This window comes from Oncorhynchus tshawytscha, linkage group LG07 (assembly GCF_018296145.1).
Source record: "Oncorhynchus tshawytscha isolate Ot180627B linkage group LG07, Otsh_v2.0, whole genome shotgun sequence".
NCBI classification, from domain to species: Eukaryota; Metazoa; Chordata; class Actinopteri; order Salmoniformes; family Salmonidae; genus Oncorhynchus; species Oncorhynchus tshawytscha.
The window spans coordinates 8,693,236-8,704,137 of record NC_056435.1 but is presented as its reverse complement, the minus strand read 5'-3'; the positions used below and the strand labels follow the sequence as shown (position 1 = coordinate 8,704,137).

The 10,902-nt window shown below is 45.9% G+C and overlaps 2 protein-coding genes across 6 annotated transcripts in view; one reads left to right on the top strand and one right to left on the bottom strand.

Moving 5' to 3' along the window:
• Nucleotides 1-1,419, top strand: part of LOC112253855 (transmembrane protein 198-B) — a 23,784-nt gene extending 22,365 nt beyond the window's left edge. For all 5 annotated transcript variants that reach the window (XM_024425894.2, XM_042324039.1, XM_042324040.1 and 2 more), the window contains one exon: nt 1-1,419. This exon is cut by the window's left edge and continues 1,335 nt beyond it. The gene's annotated coding sequence lies outside the window, so the exon portion shown is untranslated.
• On the bottom strand, nt 1,212-7,468 carry LOC112253826 (desmin-like). The gene is made up of 9 exons (XM_024425846.2): nt 6,624-7,468; nt 5,302-5,362; nt 4,795-4,890; nt 4,283-4,444; nt 3,796-3,921; nt 3,366-3,586; nt 2,830-2,873; nt 2,403-2,491; nt 1,212-2,039 (listed from the first exon to the last, which is right to left on the bottom strand). Exons 1-9 carry the CDS (start codon nt 7,229-7,231, stop codon nt 1,998-2,000), a joined length of 1,449 nt encoding a protein of 482 aa, XP_024281614.2. The 5' UTR covers nt 7,232-7,468; the 3' UTR covers nt 1,212-1,997.
• Nucleotides 7,469-10,902: the final 3,434 nt, after the last annotated feature.

Here is a 10,902-nt window from a genome sequence, read left to right as displayed (position 1 = left end):
ATAAACGATCGACCAATACAACGAGAGTATTGACCACTCCTCCTCCACTCTACAGAGAGGACCATTCAGGTCACAGAGGATCGCCTACATATAGATAGACCCCTACATAATGTGCATTGGCTTTTCAATATGGGTCATAACATTCTGTCTATCGTGTATCAGCAAATGACATGACATCTATGGTTTATTATTGTCTTTGACTCGGACTGTGAAAGGGACTGTGAGTGTGAAACCCATGATAAAATAATACAGGCGTGATGTTATTATTATTATGATTATTATGATTGCCCCATTGGGCTGTGGGTCGGGACAGGGTATGAGAATCAAAGTTATTTTCCCAGAATCTTCCAGGGGAAATCGACCTGGCTGCATGACTCAGTGGTTCCTTCCTGTTCCTGTCCCCCTCTCTTATCTGTCTCCCGTGGCTTTGTCCTCCTCACCTCACCAGACAGTGGTTCCTATCCCCTCTAGCCCGGTCAGCCCACATCTAACAACCACGTGCATAGTTTGTTAAACACTTCTCACGAATAGCTTCTTAATAATGCATTATAAGCACATGTATAATGCATAGAGATTACATTGATATTCATGAGCACTTATTATGCGCTTATTTTACATTATGAAGAGCATATTCATAGGAAGTGTTAGTAAATTAGCCTGAGTGCCAGTCTTGTTAAAGCCATCGTTTCAACTCCTTGCCGTGACAATGAGTTGGCATGGTAGCACAAACAGATCTGGGACCAGGCTATTACAGACTTGTCCATACAGCACAAACAGATCTGGGACCAGTATTACAGACTTGTCCATACAGCACAAACAGATCTGGGACCAGTATTACAGACTTGTCCATACAGCACAAACAGATGTAATTCCCCACTAGTGCTCATTCTTCTGATCTTCTGTTTTGTACATAAACAACACTGTATTTTTACCATTTATCTGTATTTCTTGCTTTATTTGATTGTTTATTTTAGGATATTTCATTTTAATAAAATGAACCTTTTATTTAACTAGGCAAGTCAGTTAAGAACAAATTCTTATTAACAATGACGGCCTACCGTGGAACAGTTGGTTAAACACCTTGTTCAGGGGCAGAACAACAGATTTTTACCTTGTCAGCTCGGGGATTCGATCCAGCAACCTTTCGGTTACTAGTCCAACGCTCTAACCACTAGGCTACCTGCCGCCCAAATAACATGTCCTTTCTGAAGTACTGTATGTAGATTTATTTATCAGGTAATTTATTGACATTATGTTATTGACATCTTTTGACTTCAAGAGTGCAGCCTCATAAATGTAGGCCGGTGATATTCCATGCTTCTTATTACAAATATAATTATTAATACTATTATTATTCTTATTATTATTAAAGCATGTGTTTTTATGGGCCTGTATATGATAAACAAAGTGATTCTTCAATGTCTTTGGCTGTTAATTCAAAACGCACGCACACACCCACACTGAGAACATGATAGACAGGCAGACTGGTAGACTGGTGACCGTGTGTCGCTGTTTGTTGTGTTTGTTAACCAACCTATAGGCCCACCATTCAGAACAGCATAAGCGATTGTCAGCCTCACTCTCATTCCATGTTCCCCCTTTTCCATCTTTCATTTTGTCCCACCTGTTTCACCCCCCCCGTCTCCCCGTCTCATTTTCCCTAGACACATCTCTCCTCTGTCTCTCTGTCCATTGAGAACCCTCCTCATACTAACGTCAGCCTTGTGATAGAACGTACAGTATCATATATAGTCATAAATAAAGGCAAACGGTGCACATAGCTGTAGTAGGAACTTACAAACAGGTCGGCTCGTACTTGAAGTCACCCAGCCTTTTGACTATTTCATTGGAGCGAGTGACCTTTGTGTCTTTAAAGACTTAACGTCTTTGAAATAAGAACAACTAAAGGGTCACCAGGGTGAGTTGATAAAGTCCTTTTCGTTTTTATTTAGTCTTTTTGTCTTCCCTCAGTCTTCATCTTCTCTTCTGTTTGTCTGTTACATGATATCCTGCTGGTGCTGTGTTGACTCAGAGACCACCTATAGGGGGAGACAAAGAAGACATTTACTGTAACAGGAGGAGGAGTAAGCAAGGGTGGTGTGTATTAGAAGTGAAATAACAAGCCTATTATACTATTGGGAACGATACAGGTGTGAAATAAAGTTTCAATGTGTGTTGGTAGGTAAGTATGGCTTGTGAGAACTTGACTCAGGTGGAAGGAAAACATTTGGTGGATTGTATTGTTGTCAGCGAGGGGAGAGGAATTTGAGATATTCTCTCAAATACAAGTCTGTGCAAATACAAGTCTGGGTGTGTTTGTAAACTATCTCTGGTTCACTCTACAAACAGGGGTATCTCTATGTCAGGGGGTGTGTGTGTGTGCTTGCGTGCGTGTGTGTTACCTCTCCGTCACGGGTCTCGATGGTCTTGATAAGGACACTTTTCTTTGAGTGTGACTCAGCAACGCGGTGATGATGCTCTGGACTCGTTTCTATCCAGACAGACAACCGTGGAAATAATACTCATCATCTTTTACATCTCATCTCTCACCTTTTTTGAACATCTCTGTTCACCTTCTTAATATTGTGCCACCCCTTAAAATCTATTAATGAATGGTTCTATTTATGCGTCAGCAGTGAGGGGATCATTTGAAGTTCAAGCCTGTCACTTTTGATTTACGGTGAGGTAAACAGCACTGCAAAAGATTTAGCTATTTGAATCAATTGTGCCCTCTTGTGGCTCGATGTTGTAACTCATCTTACTTTGCAGCAGCGTTTGACAAAATAGAGCGTGTGTGTGCGTGTGCGTTTGTGTGTGTGTTATTCTTACCACGGAAAGTCATGGTGGAATAGTTCTGTATGGGCAGGGAAATCCTACAGACGGAGAGAAAAGGGGGATGTCAGTTTTTAGCAGTGATACCAAATACCATCCTCATACAATATTATTCATCACCTCTCTATCCTCAACCCTCTCCTCCATTCTCCTCACTCTATTCCTTCAGCCCCCTGCCATTGTCTTCTCTTTCTTCCCCCTCTCTCCTGCCCTCCTCTATCTCTCTATCTCTCCATTTCTCCTGCCCTCCTATCTCTCCATCTCTCCTGCCCTCCTCTTTCTTCCCCCTCTCTCCTGCCCTCTTCTATCTCTCCATCTCTCCTGCCCTCCTCTATCTCTCCATCTCTCCATTTCTCCTGCCCTCCTCTCTCCATCTCTCCTGCCCTCCTCTATCCCTTCCTCTCTCTTTCCCCTGCTTCTCTCTCTCCTGCCTCCCTCCTCCTGCTTCTCTGTCACCTACCCCCACTCCTCTTCCCCCATTTAACTTGCTCTCCTCCTTCCTCTCTCTCATCTCCTCTTCTCCCTCCTCATACCTGCTCTCCTCTCCCTCCAGCAGTTTCCTGTAGGTTGCTATCTCTACGTCCAGGGCCATCTTGACATTCAGCAGGTCCTGGTACTCTCTCAGGTGCCTGGCCATCTCATCCTTCATGTTGGCAATCTCAGCCTCCAGACGGGAGATGGTGTCCTGGAACCCGCCGGCCTCCCGCCCGTGGCGCTCCTCCATCTCTCTCATCTGCCTCATCAGAGACTCGTTCTGCAGGGGGGTTAGGGGGAGAAATTAGAGAACGAGATTGACATGTTTCTTGGATGTGAACTTGCAGACCAGGGAAGGAACAAATGAAGAGAATGAGAAGGAGAGGAATGAAAGTGTGGTGGCATGAGTTATGAAAGTACAGAAGGATATGGGGAGGAATAAATGGTGTCGTGAGAAGAGGAGAGAAGTATTCAGACTGAGAGACTTACGGTGCCTTTAAGTGAGTCAATCTCACAGGTGTAGGACTGGAGCTGGTGTCTGAACTCCATGGTCTCCATCTTGGCCTCCTTCAGAGCCTCATTGTTCTTGTTCACCGCCTGGTTCAGGTCTGTCACCTATAGGTCAGCAGGGGTCAGAGGTCAACAGGAAGTACAGGAATCACTTTGTCTGACATCACAATAACGCCCCCCCCCCCAGTGCCAGAGACATTTTCTAATAAATCGAAGAATTTGACTGATCTGATCTCTCTCTCTTTCTCTCTCGTTCTATATCCCTCTCTCTCTCTCACTCTCTCTCGCTTTCTCTCTTGTTCTCTCTCGTTCTCTATCTCCCTCTCTCTGTCTCTCTTTCTCTCACTCTTGTTCTCTATCTCTCTCTCTTCCCTCTCCCCCTCTCTCTGTCTCTCTCTTGTTCTCTATCTATCTCTCTCCCCCTTCCCCCTCTCTCTCTGTCTCATTCCTCAACCCCCCCCATCACCTTAGACTTGTACCACTCCTCAGCCTCTGAGATGTTCTTGGCGGCGATGCCCTCGTACTGGGCCCTGATGTCCCTGAGGGCAGCTGTCAGGTCCGGCTTGGACATGTCCATCTGGATCTGCACCTGGGTCTCCTGCATCTGGGACTGCATCTCACGGATCTCCTGCAAGAGAGGTGGGAAGGGAGGGGGAGGTCAATAGGTTTAAAGTGGAAGAAAGTAGAGGAGGAGAAGAAGGAGGAGGAGAGAGAGTTGGAGAAGGAGAGAGAGTGGGAGAAGTCAATAGGTTAAGGTTTCTATAGCTTTCTCTTCTCCATTGTCTGTTATGAAGCATACACACACACAAATAGTGTTTGTGTGTGGTGTGTCTGTTTGTGTGTGTGTGTCTTTGTTCATTCCTACCACAGAGAGACAGACAGATGGAATGACCAATGACTGGATACATTGACAGATAGACAGACAGACCAACTGTAATAACACATAGCACTTTAAAATACACAGACTGAGTAACGTACCTCCTCGTGAATCTTCTTGAGGAAGGCGATCTCCTCCTGTAGTGTCTCGATGCGTCTCTCCAAGTCTAGACGGGCCAGAGTGGCAGCATCAACATCCTAGAACAGACAGACGTTAGATTAGATCCATTCAACAGACATCTCACTGGGCAAAAACTGATTGAACCAACATTGTTTCCACGTCATTTCAACCCCCAAAATAAGTGTGATGACGTTAAATCAACGTGGAAAGCTAAGGGCATTTAGTCTTTTTTTTCATCCAACTTTTAACCTAAATCCAATGGTATGGTGATTTTTGTTGTTGATTTAACGTTAAATTCACTTTAGCTGACAACTCAACAACAACAAAAAACTGCCGTTGAACTGACTGACGTCGGTGCCCAGCTGTGTGGCAGTTCAAACGACTATCCAGTCTACATTCAGATTAAAAGCAGGGAAAAATACTAGTAGTGAGACATGAACATGTTCTCATATTCATAATATGCGTCGATTTAATAGTGTTGGACTCACAGCTCTGAAAGCAGCCAGGTTGTTCTCTGCGTCCTCCCTCTGAAGGATCTCTTCCTGCAGTCTGGATACACAGTCGAACAAAGAGATGGAGCGAGACCCGATCACAATTGTGTCTTAAACATGTCCGCCCGCACCTTTTAGAAAAACATTTTTTGTTGAACCTTTATTTAACTAGGCAAGTCACCCGTCTAATAACAAGTGATTTGTCACCCAGGAATTGTTTGATAGGGACTTTACGACTGCTGTGTGGATCTAATGTGCAAATGTGGTCTTAATCCAATCCCAGGTCCCATTTTGAATACCAGCTCTAGATGTCACAGGGGGCCGTACAGACAGCTAGAGAGATCTGGATTATATCTGTCTGAATACAGATGTTTTCATTCCTGGCCTTTTATAGAGTGGGACCGCGGCGCCAGTAAGCGACGGGGAAGGACATGCCTCTGTAAGGGCTAGAGGCTTAGGCCATACCCTAATGCGAGAAGGAGGCTGGGTCTAGTCCTTCAGGGGTTAGGTGGAGGACGGATCTTGTTGACTTAATTAAAGGGCCACTGGAGTTGGAACAAGACTCTCCCTCTCTGCACTTGTGTGCCTCTTTCTTTCTTCTCCCGTCTTTATTCATCACTAGTGCTCCTCTCCTATTTCACGGGTTGAATGAGAACGACATGCACTGCGTATTTAATGTCATCTAGGCCTACACGTCAACTGCAGAGGAGGCGTGCCGATCTCGCAGCTATGCAAATGGCAGTAAGACTATCACACACTTGAAGAACCTGAAGCAGAAGCACTTCCTATTTTACCTACAGTAAGAATCCAAATACACAACGTCTCCAACAGCACCTCACAGTCAGTCCACTTGTAGTGAGTGATATGACCAAGTTTAAAAATACTTGCTGTGACCACAACAAACAAACCAGATAAACCACAACAGCTAATCGAGAGGCGCTGCCTGAAATCCCAGGGGACTGTATGCATGAACCAGCCGTGATATCAGTGCTGCTTTTGGTGGCTGAAATGTCACGCTTACATTATACTAGGATCTTCACTTCTAGAGTTCTCCTCTCTCTAATCTTACCCACAATCCTCTCCTTCTTCCACTTATCCACCAATCAGAAACTACACCCCTGCAGTCTTACTGAGCAATTCATCAATCAATCAATTGTATTTATAAAGTCCTATTTACATCAGCAGTTTTACAGTAACTTCTAGTTACCATATTTCTACCCAACTCTTCCTCCTTCTCCTCCTACCTCCTCCTTCTCTTCCTCTCCCCCCTCATCCTGCTCCTCTCGCTTCTCTTTCTCCCTCCTCCCCCTCTTTCCTACCTGAGTTTGAGTTTGTCCAAGTCTTCGCCCAGGTTGTCCCTCTCCACCTCGACGCGGCTCCTCTGATTGGTCAAGGCCTCCACCTGGCGACGCAGGTCCCTCATCTCCTCTTCGTACAGGTCGGCGATGCGTGTGGGTTCACGCCCCCGCAGCCTCTCAATCTCCACCACCAATGTAGCGTTCTGCTGCTCCAGGAAGCGAACTTTCTCGATGTAGCTGGCGAAGCGGTCGTTCAGGTGCTGCAGCTCGACCTTCTCGTTGGTGCGCGTGTGGAGGAACTCCTGGTTCAGCGCGTCGGCCAGGCTGAAGTCCAGCGTCTCCCCCATCCCCGCATAGGACCGTGAACCGTGGGCGGTCGATGACATCACAGGTCCGCCAAAGTGAGACGAGGTGCGGTAGCCGGAGTAAGAGGGCGAGGCGGAGGTCTTGGTGACTTCGTAGACCCGGGAGGAGATGTGGCCGGAGCCGCCATGTCCGAGCCCCCCACCCGAGCCCCGGCTGCTGTAGAGGGAATGGGACATGGCAGGGCTGTATCCTGCGCCAAAGGTGCGGCGGTAGGAGGAAGAGCCAGACTGGGCTGACTGAGCAGAAGAGCGGTAGGAGCTCATGGTGGAGTGCAGAATCTTCTGGGCTGGAGCAGGAGAATGTTCTGGGCTGGAGCAGGAGAAGGGTCTTGGCTGGAGCAGGAGAATGTTCTGAGCTGGAGCAGGAGAAGGGTCTGGGCTGGAGCAGGAGAATGTTCTGGGCTGGAGCAAGAAAAGGGTCTGGGCTGGAACAGGAGAAGGGTCTGGGCTGGCAGCTGGAGTGGACTGGAGCAGGGAGGCTGACTGAGGGACACACAGGACTCACTCTGGCTATTTGTAGTACCTACCCCCTCATATCCCCTCCCTCAAATCCTGTATATACCCTCCCCTCTTTCCATCTCTACCCCTCTCTTCCCCTCTCTGTCTGTGTCTCTATCTCTCAGTCTCTCATCCCCCCCCTCTCTCCCTCTCCAGTATGGGCTGTCACAGGTCCTGGTGTGGGGTATGGTATTTGGTTCAGATTGTGTTCCAGAGGGAGAGGAGAGGGTTCTGGGAGGCTGTGTCCACCCTGACCGTCACAGCAGCATGACTGGGCTCACAATGGCCAGCTAGACCTCAGCTCAGCAATTGGACAGCTTCATGTCCACACCCCAGCTCAGCCCTAACCTTAGCCTCAACCATAACCCTAACCCTAGCTTCATGTCCACACCCCGGTTCAACCCTTACCCTTGGGTTAGGAAGGGGTCTATACTACATCACTCAAAGCAAGGCTAGGATGATATCAATGCTACTCTTTTGCTCTTTCATTTCTAAATGGGTTTGTAGAATATAATTTGTTGTATTGTTGCTCTGTCTGTTGTAGTTTGATGGAGCTGATTGGTTGATTCAGACATGCTCCGATGACTCATGTTCTTCAGAACATTAGGTTTACTGGATCGCTAAATACGAAAGCATAGTCATTCATTGACAGCATGTAGTACACAATACACCATATTAGTTCACCCTACATCATTTGAAGTGCTTCCGCAGGGAAGACCTGGCTTCACTGAGTTCATGACAGAACAGTTTAAAGATGGGTTTAAATGCTGCATCATCCACACATGGTTAGGCAGAGTGCTCTTCTCAGTGGGGGGAGGTTAGGCTAACCTGCCTTAAAAAGGAAACGCATCCCAAAGAGGAGAGAGGTATGTGCCTGGCCTGCCCTCTCTCCTCCAAGAAATGAGCAAGAGAGCCATCCTCGTTCCTAAGCAAAGCGTGGCCTAAACAAAGGGGTGCCATTAATGATGATGTCATCATAAACATCTGTCACAGCTCTCACTGGCTAACGGAAGGGGGCTTTAGCTTTCTAAGGACATCGTATGGACTACGGATGCCATGATGGGACGAGAGGAAAAAATACATTTCTCAGGAGACCTCATCCTCTCAGATTACCCCCAGACTCTAATGACTTTTATGGAGAATTGTATGTATTGGTGAAGTCAGAAGACATACAATCCCACTTATGCAAGACGCTTTGGGTTTAGCCCTTGAGGCGCACATTGCTCCTAGGGGCTGAGTGTGATAAGCCACTATCTACCTAGAGAGTGGAGTGGTACTATACCACTATAGAATTATCACTGAACCATCACAGTGGATTATTGTAATGTTTGTTTATTGGTCAATGAATCCCATAAGGGATGGGTTGCCAATTGGCGATTTGACACGAAAATTAAATATAATTAATAAATTTTTTCATTCATTCATTCATTCATTCATTCACCCACCAGTAGTATCACATAGACACAAAAACCTACCCCAGAGGCCATCACTGTGGGGCCCAATGAGTGAGTGAGGTGTGCAGTAATGGCTCCTCCCCTACCCAGGCCTGGTGGTGTCAGAGCTACAGCTACAGCCGAAGTCGGAAGTTTACAAACACTTAGGTTGGAGTCATTAAAACTCGTTTTTCAACCACTCCACACATTTCTTGTTAACAAACTATAGTTTTGGCAAGTCGGTTAGGACATCTACTTTGTGCATGACACAAGTCATTTTTCCAACAATTGTTTACAGACAGATTATTTCACTTAAAATTCACTGTATCACAATTCCAGTGGGTCAGAAGTTTACATACACTAAGTTGTCTGTGCCTTTAAACAACTAGGAAAATTCCGGAAAATTATGTCATGGCTTTAGAAGCTTCTGATAGGCTAATTGACATAATTTGAGTCAATTGGAGGTGTACCTGTGGATGTATTTCAAGGCCTACCTTCAAACTCAGTGTCTCTTTGCTTGACATCATGGGAAAATCAAAATAAATCAGCCAAGACCTCAGAAACAAAAATTGCAAACCTCCACAAGTCTGGTTCATCCTTGGGAGCATTTTCCAAATGCCTGAAGGTACCACGTTCATCTGTACAAACAATAGTACGCAAGTATTAACACCATGGGACCACGCAGCCGTCATACCGCTCAGGGAGGAGACGCGTTCTGTCTCCTAGAGATGAATGTACTTTGGTGCGAAAAGTGCAAATCAATCCAAGAACAACAGCAAAGGACAGTGTGAAGATTCTGGAGGAAACAGGTACAAAAGTAAAACGAATCCTATATCGACATAACCTGAAAGGCCGCTCAGCAAGGAAGAAGCCACTGCTCCAAAACCGCCATAAAAAAGCCAGAATACGGTTTGCAACTGCACATGGGGCAATGATCGTACTTTTTGGAGAAATGTTCTCTGGTCTGATGAAACAAAAATAGAACTGTTTGGACATAATGACCATTGTTATGTTTGGAGGATAAAGGGGGAGGCTTACAAGCCAAATAACACCTTCCCAGCTGTGAAGCACAGGGGTGGCAGCATCATGTTGTGTGTGTGTGTGTGTGTGGGGTGGGGGGGGGCTTTGCTGCAGGAGGGTCTGGTGCACTTCACAAAATAGATGGCATCATGAGGTAGGAAAATTATGTGGATATATTGAAGCAACATCTCAAGACATCAGTCAGGAAGTTAAAGTTTGGTCGCAAATGGGTCTTGGCAAACGGACAATGACCCCAAGCATACTTCCAAAGTTGTGGCAAAATGGCTTGAGGACCACAAAGTCAAGGTATTGGAGTGGCCATCACAAAGCCCTGACCTCAATCCTATAGAAAATGTGTGGGCGGAACTGAAAAAGTCAGAGCAAAGAGGCCTACAAACCTGACTCCGTTACATCAGGAGGAATGGGCCAGAATTCACCCAACTTATTGTGGGAAACTTGTGGAAGGCTACCAGAAATGTTTGACCCAAGTTAAACAATTTAAAGGTAATGCTACCAAATACTAATTGAGTGTATGTAAACTTCTGACCCGCTGGGAATGTAATGAAGGTAATAAAAGCTGAAATAAATAATTCTCTCTACTATTATTCTGACATTTCACATTCTTAAAGTAAAGTGGTGATCCTAACTGACCTAAGACAAGGACTTTTACTAGGATGAAATGTCAGGAATTGTGAAAAACTGAGTTTAAATGTATTCGGCTAAGGTGTATGTAAACTTCAACTGTAGATCTACCAGACTGAACACTGTATTCACAGTGGAACAGACCCAAGCAGAGACCCAAGCAGAGCAGTCAACACTCAGCAGAGAGACAGTCAAGACATGTAAACAAAGAGCAAAGTGCTACCTCCAAATCCTCTTCCTTTCTTTCAACTCTCCTCCTCGTCTTCCATCTCTCCATCTCTCTCTCTCTCTCTCTCCCCCTCCCCCCCTATCGCTCTCTCTCTCTCTTTCTCTCTCCATCCT

Coding starts and splice junctions, on each gene's coding strand:
- LOC112253826 (XM_024425846.2), bottom strand. CDS start 7,231: ATGAGCTCCTACCGCTCTTCTGCTCAGTCAGCCCAGTCTGGCTCTTCC. Junction 5,363..6,623: donor TTGGACAAACTCAAACTCAG/GTAGGAAAGAGG, acceptor CTGTGTATCCAG/ACTGCAGGAAGAGATCCTTC. Junction 3,922..4,282: donor AGGAGTGGTACAAGTCTAAG/GTGATGGGGGGG, acceptor GCTGACCTATAG/GTGACAGACCTGAACCAGGC.